Source organism: Myodes glareolus, chromosome 8 (assembly GCF_982192425.1).
Source record: "Myodes glareolus chromosome 8, mMyoGla1.1, whole genome shotgun sequence".
Classification (NCBI taxonomy): domain Eukaryota; kingdom Metazoa; phylum Chordata; class Mammalia; order Rodentia; family Cricetidae; genus Myodes; species Myodes glareolus.
In genome coordinates this window covers 26379745-26404963 of record NC_142033.1, presented here as the reverse complement: position 1 = coordinate 26404963, position 25219 = coordinate 26379745, and the positions used below count along the sequence as shown (strand labels likewise).

Below are 25219 nucleotides of genomic sequence, written 5' to 3'. Positions count from 1 at the left end.
TTTCTCATGCACAACTGTGGGGCCAGAAGTGCTGAACTGCCAGACTTAGGGAAAAATAATCCTTACAAGGTTTGCAGCTACTTCATTTCCTCTTTGCCTCCACCACCACATGCAGTTCTCCATGTGTGGGTCTGCTTTGTGTCGTGTGTGTGTGTGTGTGTGTGTGTGTGTGTGTGTGTGTTGTGTGTGTGTGTGTGTGTAACAGGGTTTCTTTGTGTAGCTCTGGCTGTTCTGGAACTCACTCGGTAGACCAGGCTGTCCTCAAATTCAGATATGTGCCTGCTTCTGCCTCCCTGAGTGCTCGGATTAGAAGAGAGTGCAACCAGCACCCAGCCATGTTCTGTTCTTAAAGGACTCCACCATATTGAATTAAGTTTTCATCCTACTTCAATAGGAGCTGTTCTTAATTTCTTGAAAACCACAACAGGCCTATCACCAAACAAGGTCATAATCTAAGGTCTCAGAACTAGTATTTAAATGTGTCTTTTGGAGGATCTAGCTAAACACTTAGCAATGACTATTATGTTTAATGCCTGTTTTCACATCACCTGTGCGGGTGTGTGTGTGTGTGTGTGTGTGTGTGTGTGTGTGTACCCATCCTTCTACACAATCCTTTATGTACCAATAATTACCAGGTAATGTGAATTTTTTCCCCTAGGTTTTGAGTTTCTTTAGAGCACATAACTGTATAATCTTCTTTTGTTTTTGGAGCTAAATACTTGGTAGGCTTTTGGTGTATGTTGATCAAATGTAAATACTTTATTCACAACCAAAACATAAAACAGGATTGGGATACTAAAGATTATAGTGGTTGATAATGTTACATAATATTTAATCATCTGGTTTTTTTATTCAATCAGCATTGTAAAGAAAGAAAATTGAAGTACTGTGAATTGGGAATAAAGAGAATTTAGTTCTTTTCTCACATTCCTCATTGTTTGTAGCCTTGGGGAAATTACTTAATTTCTTAAAGCTTTTCTATAACACAGAAATGAAAGACATTATAGCTTACAGATTTACTTTCAGATATTTATGTTTTGCATTTTCCATTCTAGAACCTCCAGAGACTAATTTAACCAGAAAGGCCAGGGTACATGGGAAGAGTATGGCATGCCATGTTAACAAATTCATTTTATATTCTGAAAAATTAAAAAATGGAGCATCATGAGCATGTGGACAGGGCAATAGTAAGAACTGTAGTGAAAGCCAGTTGAGAAGGCACACGATGTGTACTGAAGAGACTCACAGAATATGGAACTGGCTGAATGATGTGAGGAAGGAACGAACAGGAGGAGACAGGAAGTAGCGGTGGAGGCACTTGTATGACACATTACCCAAACCGAGATGTGATTCTGTAGATGCTGGAATGCAATATCTTGTAATGGTAGCTTGTCACCTTTTCTTATCATATGCTGCTTGTTCCCTTCAATGCAGAAAGGCAAAGCACAATTGTAATAGTTTACACAGCTGTTACATTTTGAGAATATCTTATGACTCACAATCTTTTTTTCTAAATAAAAAACATATATAGGACAATCGTACTTTGACTATACCTACTTATACTCCATTTTCTCAGCTTCAAATAATGAGCAGACATTTTCTCCCATCATCTGTCTGTCAGGAGGTCTTCTGTAAGGCTAGAAATATTACATTTGTTCAAAGTGGGGATATTTTTAAGTTTCAGTATAACTTCTTTCTGTATATGATGACTTTTTATTACTCAAGTTAACCCAGAGAATTTTAATTAAAACTCTTCAGGAAGAAGATTTACTGACAAGATGGTCCGGTGGAAGACAGGAAAGTGAACTTTTGTAAACTGTGTGGCTGTTTTCTGCTTTATAGCATTTTTACCTGTAACCCATGTCAAAATCTGAATGCATGCAGAATGCTTTATTTAAGTACCTATAAAGTTACTTAAAATAGAATTTTTAATTTAACACTTATCAGATTTAATTTTAGATCAGTCATTTTATGTTTTCTTATCATTTACTTGACGTTAATTTAAGCAGAATATACTGTATAGCTTAAATTCTTATCATTTACAAATTATTTCTTTAGGATTATATTTTGTATTAGGTTACTCATTGCTTTTAAGCATCAAAATAATGACAATTTATACATATAAATAATGAAAACATGGCCTCACAGGTTTTGATTATTTATATATTTCATTGGTTTCTCAAAACCAGTTAGTTCAGATGATTAATTCAATGGAAAAGACTTGAAAAATATTGCAAGCCTGTGTCTACCTCAAATATTCTCCCTATTAAGTAAAATAATTAAGTAAATAGTAAGGAGTACTTAGGAATATATAAACACATTTAACTTGTAATATTTGGTTGCTAGTTATAAGAAAGTTTTGAAAGACCTGCTGAGACAGGTCTGGAAGTTCATGGGCTAGGTATGCTCTTCCAGGATGTAAGGTCCAGGTCAATGAGAAACCCTGTCTCAAGGAAAAGCAGAAGGTGCCTGAAGGCCAACCCCCGAGTATTCTCTTTACTTTCACATACATGCCAAACCCACCTGAATCTGGACCTCTTCCACAGGAACACATTCACACACAGTTAAAAACTAAAATAGAAACAGTTCATAAAAAACAAAATGACTATATAGGGTTTTCCATTGCTCTTGGTTGCCTTCCAGAATTTAAAGGTAAGACCTTATTGCTGAACACACCCCACACTTTAGACACTGAATTTGGAGGAATCATGGCGAACTGATTTGGAAGCCTCCACACTGAGTATTAGCTCACATAGTATGGGTAGGAATTATTCAAGCTGCCAAGGGGAAAAAAAGCAATTAATAGTTATACCTAACTGTAAAACCTACAAACCACACAAGGACTGGAATGGCAAGATATTCCTAAGGGTACTGCAGAGACGTTTATATCTTGGGAGTAACCAACAGTTGTCTAATTGGACTTTCAGCCTGCTCAATATGAGGAAATGTATCACTGGTCCTATAAAACTATAATATAAACTATGAACTGTAAACTATAAACTATAAATTAGCTGCAGGTGATAAAATCCTAGAACTAGCAGAGAACCTATTACTGCCACTTTGCTAAACCAGCATAATTTCTAAGTGCTCTCTAAATTCTTATTCTAATACACATACATAAGGGAAGTCTTACTCCTTTTTAAAGACATTTCCTTTTGAAATTGGAAGGAAACATTTCAGAAATCTGTAACTGGTCAAAATGCAGATGCTGAGAACAATTGACCAAGTGATGTCCCAAGTGACTCGACACATAAGCAGCACAACCTCTACGCCTAAGAATCAGGGAACACCATGAAAGAGAGGTGGAAATCTAATAGCAAGAGGACCAGGATGTCTGCTGTGACATAGTACCTTCCGTTTATGATAGAGGAACTGAAGCTATGAAGTCTCAAAAACATGCTTGTCTCTCTAAGACCTGAGCAAGTACACCACCAGTAGACCTGCCAAAGAGGACAGGGTAGATCTCATAAGGTTCTTCTACTCCAGAGGAAGACCTGGAGGTTCTTAAAGACAGCTGAGAAAGGGAGAATCAGTCTTTTCAAGGGACAAAATCCTGGTAGCTTATCCAGTCCCAAGATGCATAAAAATATACAGATGGACAATGTTAAATGGACACAGCAGGTTGTGTGTGTGTATGTGTGTGTGTGAAACAAATAAGCAGTCATGAATTTGAGAAAGAGTAGGAAAGCCAAAGGAAGATTAAGAGAGGAGAGAGTAGAAATGATGTAAAAACATACATAAATAGTGTGGAAAAAAATACTGAAAAAAGAAACAAAATTCTAGTACAGATTTTTCCATTTGGCCTTTGATGTATTTCTTTTTTTTTTTGCAATTTAAAAGGACAACTTTAATACTTTTTGATACATGAGTTCATATACATACATACAAATTCACATATATGTATATGTATAATCATTCAATATTTGGAAATATATTCAGGCTTATGCCAGAAAAAAAATCTATCAATAGAATTGGCTCTATAGAAAAGATAGACATTAAAATCCCAAACACTCAAGGCCAGAAAATAATCTCTAGTTACCATCAAATTTCTAAGTTTTTCTAGTTAATCATTATTATTTTAAGTACAAAATCATATTTCAAAATATACTTTGATGTATTTCTAAATAATTGTTATTCACACATTGTCTTAATCCAATATTCTAGTCCCACTTTCCTTGGCGTGTCTCAAATATAGAACATAGACCACACTGTTGGAGACAGGAGACACTTTGAACTGATAAGCAGTGGTTTTCTGGACATATGCTTTTAGATTGGCGCTGTACCAGATTCCTGAGGTGACCAGCACCTGTACATCTTATACAGAAATTTTGAATTGAAAGAAATATATGTGCATCTTTATATGCAATGAAAATGTATTTTAAAAGTCATGGGGGAATCTTATAGAAAAACAGCACTTATAAAAGTGGCATTGTATCAATTTTAGTACAAATTTTAAAGGATTAACTTCTATCAAAATATGAGGTAGTTAATTCAGGAAAAATAATCAGTCTTTAAAAGCTTTAAACATGGTTTCTTCGGAACATGACACAATGGCCACAGGTGGAGGAAGAAACTTGAGAGCGTGATTCAGATGTTGATGTTGGCCGGCTGGAAGCCCATTCTCTACTCACCTCATTGTAATCAGAGAATTGTGTTGGTTTCCCACCACCCAGAACCTAATAATCACCCAAAAATATGTTAATTACAGTTCTGCTTGGTCAATGACTTAGGCATATTCCTAGCTAGCTCTCATATCTTAAATTAACCTATTTCTGTTAATCTGTGTTTTGCCACTAGGCTGTGGCTTACCAGTGCCGACATGTCACTCCTTTAATACTTACATGGCATGTCCCTGACTCTGCCTTCTTTCTCTCTACATCTCCTCCAGCCTGGCTATATTCTGCCATGCCATAGGCCAAGGAAACTTTTTTTTTTTAATTAACCAATGGTAATAAAACATATTCATTCATAGCATACTGAGGGGAATCTCAAGTCACCTCATCCTCCTGGATATCAGACCCTCTGGTAAGCTATGGATCTTAGTGAGAATATTTACCTCTGTGATCTCTGTGTTGTCAACTGTGATTATTTTAGAAATGGTTATGTAAATAGGATCTAGTCATTACCTCTGTGGGTCACTATTCCTAGGAAGGTAGTCTGCTGAGTGCCTTATGATTAAAATTTCCTTCTAATTAAAATGAAGCATAGAAGAGTGCTTTATTTTTATTTTGAAATTATTAGCTTATCAGCATGGTTAATATGAAGCATGAAGTATATCCTGTAGGACCAGACGTGCAAGGGTATAAAACTATCCGTCGGAGCACAGTAAGCTGTCCGGAGACTTTACAACTGAAGGTGCTTAAACCAATGGTCAATGGTGCAGCAGGGAGAAGTAGGGTCCAATGAGCGTCTCTCTTATTCATGACTGACTTTTAAAAGGCTCTCTATCCTGAGAAGACCCAGTGCAGACAACTGCAGCGACTTTTAGTTCATGATTTCCTGTGTCATGACATGAAGACAGAGTTTCCCAGCCATTCTCACCACCACTCTGTTTCTATGTTCTTTCTGCCCCATCTTCTCTATGTTTCCCGACACTTAAGAGGTGATACATACGTCTTGTTTAGACTAAGTGTTCAGTCGTGTCTTACTCTCAACACCTATCTAGCAGCCTCGAGTTTCTACTGTCACAGCTGTTGACTGCGAAAGGAAGCTTCTCTGATCAAGGCTGAAAAGGAAACTTGTGTGTTGACATCAGCAAAATAAAGCAGCTTTACATTATGCTTAGGAGGTTTTTTAAAATCATTATGAGTATCAAAATTTGGTGAGGATATATGCTTATAAATTCAGGTGCCTAAGAAATCTAGAAGTATCAGATCTTGGACGTAGAGTTAAAAGCAGTTGTGAGTCACCCAACATAGGTGCTTGAACAGCAAACCCAAGTGATCTTAACTGCAGAGCCATCTCTCCATTCCCCTTCAGGTTTTGTTTGTTTGGTTGGTTGGTTGATTGGTTGGTTTGGTATGGTTTGGTTTGGTTTTTGAGACAGGGTTTCTCTGTAGCATTGGAGACCATCCTGGACATTGCTCTGTAGAACAGGCTGGCTTCGATCTCACAGGGATCCACCTGTCTCTGCCTTCCAAATGCTGGGATTAAAGGTGTGCACCACCACCGCCTGACACCCCTTCAGATATTTTTAATAGCATTCAAGTGTATATACATGATGCTCATTTGCTCATGCACATGCATGCGCACACACCCCCACCCCACTCTTAGTCATTTTTTGTTTAATCTGTTTTAGCTATTTATTAAAAACTGTTATGTAAAAGTTAAAGACAATTTTCTCATGGCAATGTGAATTTTCTTTTACAGATTTTAACAATTCTCTTAATATACAATGAAAAATAAATTTCTTTTTTTTATTCTCAAGGTACAATTCTGTATCTCTTTGGTTTCTCGTATATAAAGTTTAGTTTGGAAACATGAAATTGATGACTCTATGACATCCATCATCTTAGACCACACATGCCACAGAGGATATTTTGTAACTCAGAGAATAAAGCAATATTTTTTCATTACTCTCATGAAATATCTTGCAGATTGCTATGAATTAGGAACAAAACAATAAGATAATACAAGTAATTCAAGAAAATATATTTACCTGTTAATGTCTTTTTCAATTAACACATGGGAAAATGGTCATGCCACCCACTGAAGAAAAAATTATAGGCATATAATATCGATATTGACATGGTTTTTGGACAGATTCCTTGAGTGTATTTTTTGCATATCATGTAGTACAAAAGTATTATATGAAACATATCAACATACTATATAATATAGAAAGGATATATGAAATAAATTAGCATGTCATATGATATAGGAGGATAATAGAGAATATATTAGCATTCTATATAATAAAGGTGTTTCTGTGAATTATTGCCCCTTCACATTTAGAAAATAGTGGAATCACTATGCACTGCACTAGGAGATAATGAATTCAAGCAGACACTTCAATTTGTTTGGTGTAACATGAGGGCCGGCTTGTTGGGGTTTCCGACCCGCCCGGTACCCCAACAGCCGGCAAATCCCAAAGAGAAATTACACACAGGACTCCATAAGGTTATAAACTGATTGGCCCATTTGGTCAGGCTACTTATTAGCTCTTATAACATATATTACCCCATTATCCTTATCTATTTTAGCCACATGGGCTCAGTACCTTTCTCAGTGTGACAGCTTACATGTTGCCTCTTCGGTGGTCTGTGCAGGAGTGGCTGAGAGAGAGCTTCTGCTTCCAGAATACTCCCAGTCTCTTTGCTCCACCCCTACTTCCTGTCTGGCTTTCCCGCCTATACTGCCTGCCTGGCCAATCAGCGTTTTATTAAAATATGATTGACAGAATACAGATAATTCTCCCGCACCAGTTTGGCTCATCCTACATACAAGTGAAGGAGATTCGGCTTCCAAATGTGGCCATATGTAGATGGCAATAAAGTAAAGCAGATTCAGTTTCATCTATTTTCAATTGAAAACATTCATGCTTCTAGCCAGCCACTATTATAGGTTTCAGTGGTGTAAAGATTATAACTTAGAAGTCACTGTTACACTTGGTACATCATTACAGGACTAAAATTCTTTTCTAAGCAATGTATGTGGATTTGTTCATTTTAAAGCCCAATTCCAGGACTCTACGAATATGAATCTGAAAGAAACAGAGCATAGAATGGAGGTTGCCTTTGTCTGAGGTGTGGCAGTTAGAGACAGATGCTGATCAAGGATGTAAAGCTTTACAAACACAGGATGCAAGCGTGCTGGAGATCAAGTTGAAGAATGGTGGCCTTAGGTAGCCTCTTCTGAAGTTTGCAATAAGAGTAGACCACTATTTCTTCAACGAAAGAAACATGTGTCTCCATAAGATGATCATATATTAATAAGCTTGATATATGGGGGAATAATTTTATATCTTCTATATACATTAAAATATAGCTGTATATACTAAATGTATATGCTTCATTTGTTGATAAACTAGTAAAATGAGATCAACTAAAAGTAAGGTAATATAGGATATATGTGAATATTTCTAAGTTTAGATTTTCAGAAGAAAGGATTTTTTTCTGAAAATCTTGGATTCATCCTAGAATATGTAAAAGAAAGTAGTTTGTATGTGAGCAAAGACTTATCATATACTTGGGAGTTTTGTTTTGCTTTTTTGTTTGTTTTTTTGATGTTCATTTACAGGTTACACAACCTTCACTTACAATTTTAGCTACCTTTGTATCTTCATGTACATCTATGATGAGCTTGTAGCTAATGAAACAGTGCATTTACCTTAAACAGTCACATATACCTTAATATTAAGATACAGGAGCCTGGTCAAGAGAACAAGTGTCATATCTAGAGGGGAGACCATTAGTATTTGTAAACTCTTTGGATTAAGTGTTGGGATTAATATGATCTTTTTACTTGAATTAATCTCTGCTTCATAACATAAAATGTCTTTTCAGCTTGAGCCATTCAGTAATCACTCCATCTTAATTTGGGACTAAATAAAATCCTCATTAAACCTGAGAAATATTAGCTTCAAGTAGATACATGTTTACTCTAAATCAAACTAAATCCTGTACTTGCATTTTTCTGCATGTGTCCAGGTCCTAGGAGTCTTTAAGGAACGGATTGCACCAGGGAATGAAGCCTTTAAGAAGGTGATAGGAAAACCTATCGCTAAATTAGGGCTAAAGTTTTCTTCCATATCTGAAATAAGTAAGCAAGACCATAAAGTAGTAGAGTCAGTGTGGCCATCCCATACATGCCAATATTATTGGCTTGTAAACCTTTTAACCATAGTTTAATAATGGATAAATTACTGAACTTAGGAAGTTTCTGACTAAAAGGTACAATATTGAGGCCATTGTGAACGAGACTCTTTTTTTTTTTTTTTTAGAGGAAATTGAATCTCATTATATGTAATTTTTACCTCTAGGATAAATCAACCCAAATCAGTTTAATCCATTTACTGTGCAAGTGCCCAAGTTTGCATTTCTGTTGTAATAGTGTGCTTTCATTCCCTCAGAAATATAAAACTACTCCTTTAAAATACATAATACTGACTTAAGTGACATCTAATCTGTGAGTTGGTGTCAATATTAGGTGGAATAAAAGAAACATGGAGAATCCATTCTTTTTAATGCTTTAACTAATGTGGTTAAGGACAAATAAATGTATTTCTATATTTAAGTGTTTAGTTTATTCTACATCTATTTATGTGTATATGCTTACATATGTGTGGGTGCATATGCCAAGGTATTGCAGAAATGGATTTTCTCCCTCTACCTGGTGAATGTTAAGGATCAAAATCAATTCATTAGGCTTGATTGACGTCAAACAACTTAACCGGCTGAACTAATCCATTGATCCTCAAATACTAAGTTTTTACTGAATACTTAAGGATAGAAGAGGGTTTTATGTATAATGTCTAACTCATTTAAAATAAATTTTATCACATCCATGGCATTTGTTTTATAACTGTCTAAGAAATATTTTGTTATATGCTGTTAAATATAGTTTTTGAAATGGGAGTGTGAGTCTCTCCTCTTAAATAATCTTCTCCAGTATTCACATTGCAATGTCCTCCGCATGACTTTGTATTGCTTCAGCAATATTTAAGTGCTGTGAGTTACAATAACCAAAATGCACAAATAGATGTTTATGTTTTAATATTTAAAGCACACTGAATGTACTCCATTAATAAGCCTGAAGTCCTAAGTCAGCAAAATATTTTTTTAATGCCACATAACAGAAATTTAAATGATGTCAGTTTTGGTGTTCATGATAATTTACGCTCATATAAATTTACTATTTCTTTATTTCTTTTGATTTCAGATGCAATAACAGAACCCAGTGTGCTGTGGTGGCAGGTCCTGATGTTTTTCCAGACCCATGTCCAGGAACTTACAAATACCTTGAAGTGCAGTATGAATGTGTCCCTTATAGTATGTATATTCCTATACTTTTTTTAAAAAGATATTAATTAATTTGCATGTACTGACATTCTCTGGGAGGGCATAAAATCATCACATCAATATGAAGGCAACAGATGTGGGATTTATAGGTCTTAGACTTCTTCCACATCATATATCCATAGAGCATCTAATTTTGATGCTATATTCAGTACATGAATACCTGTATTTGCAATACTTTTAATGCAAGAACACACAATGCTTAGATAATCAAAGAGGGGGTACTATGTCCATGCTGAATCTCTCCAAGTTTCATCAAATAGAAATTGATAGTAAATTTTATACACTTATGTGCATAATAACCTCAAAACTGATTTCTTTCGGTATGATTAAAGTAATTATATATAAGATTTATGTACATACTGTCAACCTTTTGAAAATCTGATGCATATCCATTCACAGGGTATAGACTGGAGAGTCACAGGAGACCATGAATTAAGAACACTTCAGAGTGTGTTTTATACACTCCTGGGAGTATGTCTGCAGCCTTTAGATCAGCCATGATATAGACAAGCAATGTGTTCTTTTTTTTCTTCAGGATTAATGAAGAATGAAATAATCCAAAATGGAGCATTTTCTGAGTTCTTATCCCAAAGGAAGATTCAACATCACAAAAGATTTTTTTTCTTACTAGTTAATTATTCATAGGATTTTGTAGTGAAAATCACACAGGAAATCCTGTAGTCTCATATTAGATATTCAGCTCATCCCAGAGATAGAGAACACCTGGGATCATAAACAAATCCCAGGTTCCAACTTCCTTTGATGTCTCAGAAGGAGAAAAATATCTGGGGATCAGCAGGTTTCCCGTGCCAAGAGACAGCTCTGAGCTTGCTCATCCATGCTTATTTCAAGAAGCAGCACATGACTCATGAGCTGGAAGTGCGCACGCTTCAAAAATAGAGAGAAATTTGGCTAACAAGAAATGAATTATAATTTAAAAATAATAATGAAGCAAGATAAAATTTCATTTTGAGTCATGATAGCGTGACTGAATAGTGAGAAATAAGCGCATTTCATATACTTGTATATTTTATTCCGAAAAATGCGCTTAAGTATAAAGATTCAATTGAACTCTCAGCTGTGTTTTAGATATTATTGTCTCTACAGGGGCCTCTGTAAAAAGTATAAAGCTCCCACTGGCCGTTTTTTGTTGACCAATGATATTTTAAGAAATGAAATGCATACATCATCTTTGTACCGAGACAGTTCTACATTGCATGCATAATGAGAACTTTGTGAAATATGCCAAATGCATTTCTAGAAAGACATTTTATGAAAAAAATGTACAATAGACAAGACTTTATTTCTAAAATAGTTCTTGAAAACCTACATTAATATTCTAATTTTCATATTTTGAAACATGAAAGCAGAGATAAATTGTCAGATTACGGATGTTTCTTTTTAAAAAAAAAATGAAACAGTTCACAGCTATCTCTTCAGTCTCCTATATGTCATCAGCTCTGTTTGAGGATCACAACTCGAAAAGATTCTGCCAGATTCATTCTGAAATGTCCTCTGCAGAAATCACTTCAATATAAATAAGAAGTTGCTCACACTCTTTGCATAAAAGGATGTGCTTTTAAACATATGTCTCTTCTCTCAGAAATTCCCAACATGATTTTGAAATATCTATATTTGGAGTTTCTGATAATCATAAAATGTTCTGGATGTCTTAAGAATATTTTTCAGTATGTTATTAATCTGGTTGTTTTTCCTAATAAAGAATCACAAAGTTGGGCATACCTGCTATCTACTTTAAATTTTATGAATTTGTTGTGTGTATCTGAATTGTGTTTAAATTAACTTTATATATCTGTTTTAAAGAATTATGCAGAGAAAACAAGCTTCAGGTGCAGACATCAAAAAAAAGAATTATACAGAGCTGAAATGCATTTAATAAACTTAATATAATTTTAGAAAAAAAATCACTCAAGGCAGAAACTGGGTCTGGGACACTGCTTAGTTCATTGACTGCTTGCTAAGAATGCAGTAAGCCATGAGCTCCCTAGATTATCATAAAGCATGCATGTTGATCTATATATGATATGCAAACACTAAGCAGATGGAAACAGGGAAATATGAAGTTCAAGCTGATTCTTAAGTACATTGCAAGTTTAGGACCAGCCGAAGATACATGAACCCTTCTTTCAAGAAAAGTGTTCTAAATCATAAACCAGGCCATGCATCAAAGCCTGTTGGCAATTCTTTAACAGGACAATGAGATTAAGACATCATAGATTTATAATATATTCTGATTACTTTAAAAGTATCTGATTTCTCAGGCATATAAGCATGAATTTGTTCTATTTTCCCCCATAGACGTTCTAGGATTTATTAATAAATCCTAATCTAGATCAATACCCAACTCTTTTTCTAAAACATGAAATGCATGTTTTTCCCAGTGCTGAAAATAGTCACTTCCTAAGATTATTGATGCAGCCTCGTGCCATTACTCCCATGGGTTAAAGGTTTACATACATTAACATATTGAGTCTCACAGGCATCTTCCTAGGAATTATGAACATCACCATTTTACTGCAAAGGAACCTTATGCTCAGCATGTTAGATACATGCCCTGCATGGAATGGAACTAGAGAAGTTCAGAACTAAGGTATTATCTGCCTCCCATACCCACTCTCAAGGAACTGTGATATTTAGCCTCATAGATTTTTGGTTGTTTTTTTTTCCCCACAAGTTATTTGATACCCATTTCTTCCTCCTCGGTAGTATTCTGAGTAGGAAGTACAACCAGGTGTTTCCCAGATCCAGTCCTGTCTTCTTAACCTCTTAACTATTTCTTAAACAGTTTGCATTCCTAGGAGTCACGAAACTACTCCAAGCTTGTTTTTCCAAACACTTCATAACACTCTAGAATATAAACTAGTCTGTAACTTTTAATGAGCTTCTTCTCTATAGTGAATTAAGAAGGTTTTTTTTTCTTACCTTTCTTTGGTGGGAGGGGTTGTTTGTATCAGAGAAAACTGAAATTTACTGAGATTTAGTGTTGGGGAAATGAGGTTTATGGTTCATTCTTTGAATTTTCATTCAACAGTTAAACAATTCCTGTAATGCCATGAGCTAAACAAATGGATAGTACCAGTTCCATTCTAAATTAAAGATCATGAACTGGGAGCTGTGAGGATAGCCCAGTCTGTAGAATGCTTAACTTCTAAACCTGAGGACCTAAATTCAATCTGCCTGCGACCCATTGCTCGCCAGGCCCATGGAGGTAGGCAGATCCCTAGAATTCTTGTGTCAGTTGTCTACTTTGAAGAAAGTTCTGGACTAAAGAGGCAACCTGTCAGCAAAAGAAGGTGGCACCAGAGAAACAAGAACCAGGGTTGTCCTCTGATATGCACACACATGTACACACCTGTCTACTTATACCCCACATATACATATTCATATACTCATATCCACGAGTGCCATTGCAACACACACACAAACACACACAAACACACAAAGACCACAAGCAAAGCACTGCTGTGGAATCTATGTCTGTGCTGCTTCATGGAATTTCATGAATATATATATATATATGGCTGTGGTCCTTTAATGCTACAATGGAGCAGCAAAATCTCACTTGTCCAATACATTTACTGTACCTTTGGTGTGGTTAGATATATTGTAATAAACAAGTATGATTTCTACTACAACTGCAAACCTTACTGTAACATGAGGGGGTCAGCTTGTTGGGGTATCTGTCCCGCCCAGTACCCCACAACCGGCAAGCCTAAAGAAAAATCACACACAGGACTCCATAAGGTTATAAACTGATTGGCCCATTAGATCAGGCTTCTTGTTAGTTCTTATGACTTATCTTAACCCATTATTCTGATCTATGTTAGCCATACAGCTCCGTACCTTTCTCAGCTGGGCAAGTTACATGCTGCCTCTTCGGTGGTCTGTGCAGGAGTGGCTGAGGGAGTTTCCTGTTTTTCAGAATACTCCCAGTCTCTTTACTCCACCCCTACTTCCTGTCTGGCTTTTCCGCCTATATTGCCTGCCTGGCCAATCAGCGTTTTATTAAAATATGATTGACAGAATACAGACAATTTTCCCACATCACCTTACTTAGTACACACTACATGTGTGTAGTCTAAGATATATAGTCTGTAGTGTATAGGGGCATCATAGGTTTTTCTACGTGGATTTCTTCAAGTTTACTCACTCAGTGAAATTCACATAATTGTCGGTCACCTAATAATGCATTTATCAGGATGTGTCGTCAGTAAGTGATAAACAAAGTAAACTTTGTAGCTAAAACAATCTCAACCATTGGACACATTAATGATGTTAGTTAGTTTTTCATTGCTGTGATGAAGACCATGATTAAAAGCAACTTAGAGACGAATGTATTTATATCATTTTTGTGTCTTAGAGTCCGTAATGAAGGGAAGTCAGGACAAGAATTCAGGGCAGGCACCTGGAGCCAGGAACTGAAGAAGCCATGGAGGAGTACTACTAACTGGCTTATTCTCTGACTGGCCAGCCTGCTTTCTTATATCACGCAGGACCGACTGCCCGTGAGCAGCATTGTCCATAGGGGTCCCAGACCTTCCCGCATCAATTATTAATCAAGAAATTGTCCTACAAACTTGCCTACAAAATCGGAAGGAGGCATTTGGCCAACTGAAGCTTCCCTAGCTAGTGTCAAATTGACAAAAACTAACACAGAAACTCTGTATGTAACTTACAAGCAACATTGAATTTTTTAACATTTATTTACTCATTTGTTTTGTGTGTGTGTGTGTGTGTACTCACATGCACATAACAGTGCATGTGTGAAGATCATCTTCCACCATGTGAACCTCAGGGATTAAACTCAGGTCATCCGCTGTGGCAGCAGGCAGCCAGATTCATTAAGCGGTCTCGCTGGTCCTGCAATATTGATTTTTCTTTCTCACAAGATTTATTTTTATTTATGTCCGTGTGTGTGTGTGTGTGTGTGTGTGTGTGTGTGTGTGTGTGACATGTGTTGGTGTGCTTGTGGAGGTCAGAAGAAGATGTTAGATGCTTTGAAGCTGAGGTGACAGACAGCTGTGAACCAGCTGATTTGGGAACTGACATTAGTTCTTCTGGAAGAGCAACAATGGAATCAACTCTTCATAGTACCCAATACTGATTTTTATAGAGAGATAATTTTCATGGTTAGCATGAAATAAATAAGAAGGCTTATTAATGATAATAAAACATGTTAGAGGTAATGTAGACTGAAATTCAACTTTGCCTATTGCATTACTTATGGGAAGTAAACTAACCCAGGAATCCTTATAAAACTGACAATCAGGCTCTGGTTGTGATCGGAAATTCATTCCCAGAACAACTTATAATATTTTTTAAACAGAATTATAGGACTCAATGAATAGATATCGTTGAACAATAATCTTACATAAAGTCTTAGCCTAATTAATCTAGTATCATTTGCTTTTGAAGATGCTATTGGGGGGGGGTATTCAGTGACTGCAGTAACCTAGTACGACTGCTGCTTCAGGACCTGTGTACTCTTTTTCTCTCAACTTCCACTCAAGTTATATTTAACCTTTACTGAATCCTCTTAACTCGTTCTGTCTTTTCTTGTCTATGTTCACAGGTTCCCAGTTTCTAATGAAATTTGGGGCAGGTGAATCAATACCTTTCTCTGTTCTTGTCACACCTTAGTTCCATTGTGGCTTTTCTAATATCTCCGTCCTCTTTTAAAGTCCGATTTTCCTCCTTAGCAGGGATTTTCCTCCCCGGGAAATGACCCAAATACTCAGAGGGTTAAACCTCGCCATTTACCAACACCTCATTTTTGATCTTCTCTCTCCCTTCTCCTCCAGCTCCCATCCATTCTGACCTGAATCCAAGTTGTAATTGTGGCATCTTCCAGTAGAACTGCCTTTATTTAGCCAAGTTGCAGGGACCACTTGTGTCAGGGAGAAAACAGTAAAACAATGTACCTCCTACTCTGAGTGTTCTGAGGAGAGAATCTTTCTTTTGTATTCTGCTGACAAATCAAGTTTCTTCCAAGGTGTACAATCTCATGCCTATTACCCATTAGAGGTGCTTGTCTCCCCTCATGATCCCGTTTTCCTCCTTAGCTCTTTGTTTCTTCCTTTCAAAAATATAAAACACACATTATATATTCTTGCAGTCTCTTGCAGTGTTTCTGTTAAGAAATTATAGGAGGAAATATGTAATTTGGAGAACTCCTGCACAAGGGTGTTTGATTAAAGCAGTCGATAGATATTATGACTTTCCCAATTTTCACATTATGCATCCTAATATGAATGTGTGTAATGTCTTTATGAAACATGAATAATAATAATAGTTATTATTATTATTGGAAAAGTCATAAATAAATAACTTTTAGTTTTTGTCTCTTTAACAGAAAGAAAAATGCATTATACTTTTAGCAATAAAGTTCCAATTTTTTATACTCAAGTAATTGAGTATAAAATACTCATCAATACTTGATACATTTATGTAATTAAATATTTCTGGCAAGTAATGTTTGAATTCATGCATATTTTAATATATACATACTCTGGTTTTTAGTATTTTACTAACTGATTTCATATTTCTTAACTTACTATACTAAAATTAGCTATTTTTAATTTTTGAAAGCATAAGAAATATTGAGACCTATTCCAGTTTTCAATTTCTTTTCAGACACATAGTAGATATTCAGTAAATATGCATTGAATAATTGAAAAGCAAATTAGGTCAAATGGCTCCTCAAAAGCATTACTGTTTATCACTAGCAGACATTTTAAAAGTATTTCTGCTGTATATAGCCCTGTCTATCAATGAGACCTTATTCATTTAAATTAAGGATTTTTAATAAAAAAGGTATATATAAATGTTAGTTTCACAGAACAGATTGGCGAACAGCAATTGGCCTTTCTTCCCTCCCTTCCTTATTGTCACTAGCTGTAGATTTTTTTCTAACATGAAGTATTTCTCGGTTAGTTTCTTATACATAACAATAATCTACAAAGATTTTGAAGATGAATCAGTGATTACAATTAAAGTTTATATGTCAAAATTATAAAGCATCTATGAAAATTCTGACACTATTTAAGACAAGAGCTGCTAGTGGATAATATCTCTTCTACATCCTCCTTCTAAACTGTCTCTCTTACCTCTGTCTGGTTGCTTCATATGTGCTTAGAAGTTGTCCCAAAATAGATTCTACTATATGCTTGGGAGATGTCCCATTTTTACTATCTTTCCCTTCTTGAAATCGCACCACATACCAGATATTTAGATAAACACTGGGAATGCTTAATTTAGAAAACAAAATCAAATGTTTGTTTTCCAAAGGGTTTGATTAAGTGAGGATTCTGAGTTCTATCCTCAATACCAAGAAGAAAAAGAAAGTAGAAAAAAAAATAAAATTTTGTCTTTGAGGAGTTTAGGCAAATGGTGCCAAGGTGCCCTAACAAAGTTGATAGTTCAACCAAGAAATTAAGCACTAGAAACACAATCAAATTATTCCCTTAATTATAGTGTATATATATGCGTCTTAAAACATGCTGCTGCCCACTCATGGAGGTCACCTTTTGAGAACAGTTTTCTCTTTCTACTTTGTGAACCCCAAGGATCAAGCTCGTGTCATCAGACTTTGTAGTAGACACCTTTACCTGCTGAGCTATCTTGTCAGATCCCAGATTAAGAATTTAGAGCACAGGTGTCTTCCGGCCAGCTTTTCTAGGAAAGACCCTAAGAGATAAACCTAACAGAATGACTATAGATGACAGATATAAAATACAAGACCAGGTAAAATATAAAAGGAGATGAAGCCAGAGATGGACAAAGCGGAAATCATAGACATTTGCTATAGTTCCAGTGTGTATACGTGTGTATATATGTGTGAATGTGTGTGTCTGTCTCCTTATACCTTACCTTCCATGCAATGACTGAATATGATTCTACATGTTTTATAGATAAAAGTCACTCTAATTAATTCTCTTTAAGACTATTAATAATAGATCCAGCAAAAAGATCCAAGAAAAATTAGGTGTTAGTGAAACCAACTTCTCTACATCACATGTGTTGTATTTGCATATGGCACTAAAGTAGCAAAGAAGTAGAAGCAGTGGCTGTGAATATGAGTTCCGTTAGTGAGGAAATGTGTGTTTACATTTAAAATTTTCGTTTTCTTTAAAAAGACAAAAATTCCTTCCAGTAACTACTTAAGTATTTGAATTAAATAAATAATATAGACTTCTAACTCTACAGGATCTTTATTAATTTAACCTTGTTTTTCTTAGTATTTAACATTTTGTTATTTTGACACATTGTTCAAAGTCCAAATGCTGCCAATTACATGAATGTGCCTAGTCTCTAGCTTCCAAGAAGAACCTATAATCTAGCCATCATTTTATCATCCTCCAATAATCATATCAATTTAGAGTCAAGACTGGGAGGGAAACTCAATATGATTTAGTCCTTCGTAGGACTCATTACAAATGTATTTGCTTCTCACTAAGCTGATTGCTTCTCTACTTCCGCTAGAACAGGAAGGAAGGTAAAGTAGAAGAGCAAGTGACATGGACGGCTGCTTCTGAGTAAGCATCTATGGCAAATGCATAGTTATAATTTTACATTCCTCCCACATTTTTCCTGAGTATGCCTTTCTGGGCCCTCTCATTCACTGTGTGTGTGGTGGCGGGGGAATAACTTAGTTCTCATGGGGAGTCAGATGGAGTTGATTTTACAATCTGGCTTTAGTAGGTACCAGCTGTGTCCTAGTGAAGCTACTTCACTTCTAGGTTTGAGGTTGACCAGAGGTCAAAATAAAATAAAGAATGGATGACTTAAGACAGTCCATGCTTTTATTAAGGGGGGAATCTGCAGAAAGGGGTCTCTGGTGCTAGTACCAGAGCCCACTGTCCCCTTCAAGGCTGAGCTAAATATAGGGCAGAAAGCAGGGTGGTAGGGAGGAGATTGAAAGGTTTCCTTTGACTCTCAGTTGGCCATTGCCAGAGGTAACCACTGAGTGGGTAGTTAGAGAACGCTAGGATATTGCAGTTCTCACAGCAGCTTTTACTAGGTCTGCATAGGGCTGAAATGATGAGACTCAAGAGAATCGAGTTTCTTTAGTTGTAGAGACCAAATGACTTCATATTGGGGGAGATTATGCTAGCTCAGCCAAAGCAGAAATACTTTATAAAATGTCATAGCCCTAGCTAACAAGAAGAAAGAAGGATTAGAATCATGACTTCAAACTGTGTCTGTCAAACCAAATGGCTACATATCAAAGCTTTATATAGTGAGGGTCACATTTAGTAAACTCCAAGTATACCATTACCAGTCAGGTTAATAGGCTAGTGGCAATCAGATTATTTTCACTGTCTTCAGAGTGTCAGTGCCTTCCTATCAGGTGACTTGGAATTCCATAATGGTGCCATGATTTCCGTCTTAAACCAGTCTTTTCTTAGCAGAGTTGCTAGCTTTAATGTCAGAGAAATAGCTAAGTAAGGCAAATGCCTCTAATCTGGTTTCAGCTTACTTGACTTCTGCTTTACTGTTACCCGAATGCCCCACCTACATTCCCTCTTGACTTGAGTGCTGGCACTGGTTCTTCCTCTAAAGCAACCTGATCTCTGTAGCATCTCTGGGCATTCCACATTTTTCCTTCCTCCACTATTAACTCTTGGTGGGCATTTACTGTCAGCCCCATTTTCTCCCCTTGTTAGTAATGTTCTCTGTAAGGGTCATCAGTGTTCTCAAATGTATACAGATGCCACCATCATTCATTTCTTTCAACAAACGCTGAAATACCTCTTTAAATGGGTCTAGATATCTAACAGTGAAGTGCAAGAACAGAGCAATGCATAACTATCTTTTAATGATTATGTGCAAACATTGTTTTAAGACACAAAGTAATGTAATACTGATCTGTTGGTTAGAACCAACCGAATATTGCCAGTTGAGGTCTCTTTTCTCTCTACGGTGTTTAAGTTTCCAAAATAATCTCTCTGCAAGTAGACATGAAAGGGAGATTAAGGCTTAGTTTCAAAAGTGTAAAAAATGAAAACATATTCTCTCTAATTGAAATTTGGCATTGTACACAGTACCACATTTTAATTCAGTTTCTCTCAGAGAAGTTTCAGAATACAAAACGGTCTTAATGTGACTGCATGATATTTTGGTCCTCATTTGCCTTCAGTATGGCCTATAATTAAGGCAATTAATGATGACATATGGCAATATCAAAAACTCAACTTTCTCAATATTATGAAAGTGCAATCCTTCTGTACATATGGTTGAATCCTTAGCATCATGGCCTTTCCCATAAATTTAGTTCAAATTGCCTGAAAAAAGACAGCAAATGAACATTTTTAGGGATGGTGGGTGTTCAGTTTTCTTTGATGTTCCCAACATTGTAAATCACTCCAGTCTAACCATTTGCTTCTTAGAAGCCTGAGGACATGCATCCAAATCCCTGTAGGAAAACTTCTTGAATTTTAGTATTTAGATCAGCTTGAAATGAATTTGGTGCTCAGTTAACAGAGAGAGTTCAGACATGCCAAAAGTTGTCTTCCAACAAAGCAAACAAAAGCCTAGAGCAAGGGGAGGAATAAACCTCTCAATACACTCTGAACTCCACTGTTTTCCTTGACTCCTGTCCTCTCCTCTTGTTCTTATCTTTTAGACAGCTCATTTACTGTTGTTTACCCAAGATAACAGGGAGATTTCAGAAGTGAGATCATTTTCACAGTTGTTGGGGAAGGATGTGAAATATGTTTGCTTTGATAGAAAGATTTTCCGTCTAGTGAAATCCTAGCTGGCTAATTATTTTGGAATCTAAGAGGACATTGGCATGACAGAGCTTTCCCTTCCTGGATCTGTTATTAGCTATGAACCCAAAGTTAGCAAATCAACTTCAAGAAAAAGTTTGCTGCCTAAAAGGAATAACATTACCCATATTATCAAGACAAACCCAGAGTTTCTCATTCTACTCTATCAGGTAATACCCGATCCTTATGATAAATGGGTTAAAATACCAAGCTTGAAAAACATTAGTTATGAACAACACCTCTTCAGTAATGCCCTGTGCACGTTTAAGAACAAATAATACATGTAGAACAAGAAGCATGTTGCTCTGTGTCTTTAGGACAGTTGTTTAGTCATTAGCCAGTATTAGTCCTGATTGATCTTTTTTTTACTAGCACTGAATCTAATACACATTTCATGAGTTTATGATGTATGTTACTTTTTTTGATGCTATTCCTTAAGTTATGGGGTGATATTTTCCAAAGTGGTGGTGTTTTCTCCATCCTCAGGCTGTAGATTTAGCATCAGTAAGTGTCAATCAATTAAAGTTTCCCTTATTATTAATTCTAAAGAGTTGAACATAAAGACTAACTAGCAATGTGACATTCTTCCTCCCACCTTTCCTTCTTCGATTTGTTCCGTCCTTCCTTCTCTCTCTCCACCTAGCTTGTAGGAAGCAAGACCTCCCTCTATTCCATTTATGAATATTTTGAGGAATTTCACTATTTACTCAAAGTATTTCAATTAATCTGATAGTTTAGCAAAGTGAGTTATTTCTCACTACAAGCAGTAGCTTCAGAGTTGTATTGACTATTCAAATGAGTGATTTGTGTAATAGAATTAAAAGTATCCAGACCACAGTTAGTGTTAATGAAGGTTTTCTTTCATTATTTATATGCTGATTCTACTTAAAAGCTGACTCATGAAATTTCTAACACTAAGAATTTGAAAACTGTGGTATCATTTGTGAATTCAATTCTTAAAATCTTCTATGTGAATGTGTTTTTATGAGTTAACATTTTGGCATTAACTAGTATTTCTCTGTCTTTGAACCCTTTAATAAGGCTGTAGGCTTCACAGAAAATCAGATCTAATTTTATATTAGCAATGGTTGCTAAGTAACTATTTGATGCAAATTAATCATTAAACATTTAGCAGCTCGTTCTCTGATTGGAGTGCAGGCTGAAGTGACTTCAGAGCTGACAGCTCAGCAAACAACTGATGGAAGAAGAATATTCTGGGATGCCTAATAAAAATAGCTGATGAGCCCTCCACTTGATTTCCTGCCTTTGTCACAATCATAAAAGAAAGCAAGAAATTGACAGGGATAGTTAACCATCTTTTCCCAATAGTAGATGCTGCTTAAAGTTCAAGTGAATAAGCCAAAATTGTACAAAAATACTTTATAGAATATTTCCAGGGCAACCTGCTCTGTTAATGGATTCTATTTTATAATTAAGGAGCCTGAGAATATAAATTAAATAGCTCATCCAAATAGGCTTGTCTGGTAGGAATTAGAACCCAAGTCCCTTTGAATCTTGTGTTGATCTATTTTTATTTATGATAGAGCAAATATGAATATTTTCATATCTTCGAGCATTTAAGACTTACCAGATTTCTCAAAATGTGTTTATTTATCAGGAAATGATATCTAAAAGAAATGAAATCCCATGCTGAAGTTGTCTTGACTTCAAAAGAATTGTCATCAGGACCTAGGGATGAGTTCATTGCTATTATAGAGTGTCACTAGGAAGGAGACAGTGCAAATGTGTCTGAAGTGTTACTGTCAGATTCCTGCCTTAGACTGCATCTTATTTATGATGTTCTGCTGATGTTGATATTTATTAACGTTTGTTAATATTGATATCCTACTGCTATGTGTAAAAAGTATTAGTAGTGTGGTGGCTGAAACATAGAACCCTATTTCTTTAGAGTAATGAATGTTTAGATATCTTCATAAAATTCTGCTTACAGAGAGAATGGAGAGATGACTCAGTGGTTCAGATTAAATACTACTTGTGTGGAGGACCTGAGTTCTGTTTCAGCGTCCTCCTTGAGCATCTCACACTGTTTACAACTCTAGCTCCAAGGGTATCCAACACCAGTAACTTTTGTTCAGAACTTCTCTCACATGAACATATACAAAATTTACAAATAAAATATTTACATGAAAACAGTTACATACATAAAAAGCAAATAAGCAGAGCCAGATAAGGTGGCCCCCATCTTTGGTCACAGCACTTGGGAGGCAAAGGTGGGTGGATCTCTGAGTTCTAGACCGGTCCTCTCTACTTAGCAATTCCCAAGACCACCTTTTTAGAGCTACATGCTGAGGCCGTATCTCCAAAAAAAGGGCAAATAATGAAAAATACTATAAATGAATGAAAAAAATGAAAATCATCTTTCCTTAAATTACTACCACTGAAATGAATCCCAGTTACATTAAAATGACTGTCCTTTTGTGCATTACTTGTATGCAAATCACACACCATATGACTGTACAAGGCTATGAATGCATACATATATATCATTCTATTCTTTTATATATTATATTTATATCATATATTGTATTCATACATAACAATTTTATATATTCCTATATATTACTGTTAAAGTTTTCATAGTTCTTTCAGTATTTATTTCTTCTGGAGAGTTACACATGAAAATACATTTTCACAAAAGCATAGTCAGATTACACATACATCTTGTTTTTCTCCCAGAGAGTTAACTAGTGTATTTTCCTTTGAGTCAACAAGTATAGAAATATTTGCATATATTTTAATGTATCAAGTCCCTAGTTTAATGTGCAAAGGATTCAGTAATTCTCCTAATGTTCAAATTTAACTTTGTGTTCCTATATATGTAATAATGCAGATGCTATCAAAGCATTTATTTGTCAAGGGTTTCTTTTGTTTATTTTTTAAACAGCAGGGAGGCACTTGTCCATTTGGCATCTAGTAACCCATTTGCTAAAGGCAGTTGCTTAATAGCTCAAGTTATATGGTAAATGCAGAAGGGATTGAAATTGGTAGTTAACTCTTTGAGAAAATGTGTGACCCCATCATATCTGTGGGGCAGCCTTTGCTATCACTTGCAATATATGCTTTCTTTTTCACTGTGGTGGTTTGCCCTGGAATCATCATGGAATAAACTTTAGGGTGACTCACAACATCTGTCCTTGCCAGGGAGATTACTCAACCAAAATGCCTAAATGGGAGAACCAAAGTATCTTTGTCCTAATTAGAGACAAAGTGAATCGTAGATGCAAACTAAAATGTCTGGAGTGGCAGCAATGGTGTAGGAAATTTGATTATTAATTCAATGATATACTTTAGTATTCAACTTTCAGGGAATGTTTCCATCAACTTAATGACAATGTTCCTACTTCAAAATCGTCACTGGAAACTCAATTTGAAGTTAAACTTTGTTTCAGAACACAGTGTAGCTGTTGCCCCTCCTCCTTTATGAAGCTCTTCTTGCTGGTGTCTTTTAGATAATGTCAAATTGCTCATCTCAGTCTTCTTCTTCAACATTTCATCCGAAGTTTCAGATTTATATGAGAAATGATCTTTTACATATATTTAGCTATCATTTGTCATTCTGATTTCTTTGCTTTCTTCTGTCATTTTCTGTTTCTCACAAGCTGTAAAGGTCTCCCCCTAAAATGAATTTTAGATTTGTCTTCCTTCTCACTGAGCATTAGTGTTGTCCCCCCCAGCTCCTCCCTCTGTCTCTCTATATTTCTCTTTTCTTCCTTTCCCTCTTCTTTCCTTTCTGCTTCTTTTCCCTTCTTTCTTTTTCTCATCTTTCCTTCTGTTGTCATCTCTTTCTCCAGCTTTCTTATTTATAGTATAAGTAATCCATTAAAAGTTGAAGAGCTTCTCTCATACTCAATCTCTTGCTATAACTTGTATTTTGTTTATGGACTTTCTTACATTTTGAAAAAGTCAATGGTCTTAATCATTCAATGTATCATAGATGATTTTGAGATATTCTGAACTAATCATGGACACATGTGACTTTTGTTGGGAATTAGGGGGCTCTCATCAGATTGTTCTCACAATTTCCTCATGCTCCTAAGCAACTAAATAATTTCTTTTGTTACCATGATTCCCTAAGTGAAAATAATTTATAAATTAGTTTAAAATGTTCAAGTTGTGTTTGAGAGATGTTATTTGTCTTTCTGGGACTGGGCTAACATAGTTAATATAATATTTTCTAGTTTGTGATATCTGTCCAAATTTCATGATTTTCACTTTTCATGACAACTGAATAATAATTTTCCACAGTGTATATGTGTCCCTCGTTTGGTTTTCCAGTGGCAAGTAGTTCTTCCTTTAATTACATACATAGAAGACATACAAGTAACATCAAATGGACTGAGAATGTTGTGCGTGTGCGCACACATGCGTGTGTGTGTGTGTGTGTGTGTG

The 25219-nt window shown here is 35.8% G+C and overlaps 1 protein-coding gene across 1 annotated transcript in view; it reads left to right on the top strand.

Annotated features, from left to right (window-relative positions):
• Adgrl3 (adhesion G protein-coupled receptor L3) overlaps window positions 1-25219 on the top strand; it is a 722793-nt gene that overhangs the window by 391856 nt on the left and 305718 nt on the right. The window contains 1 exon segment of the mRNA XM_087908936.1: window positions 9880-9989. Within this exon segment, the coding sequence (XP_087765062.1) occupies window positions 9880-9989 (110 nt within the window).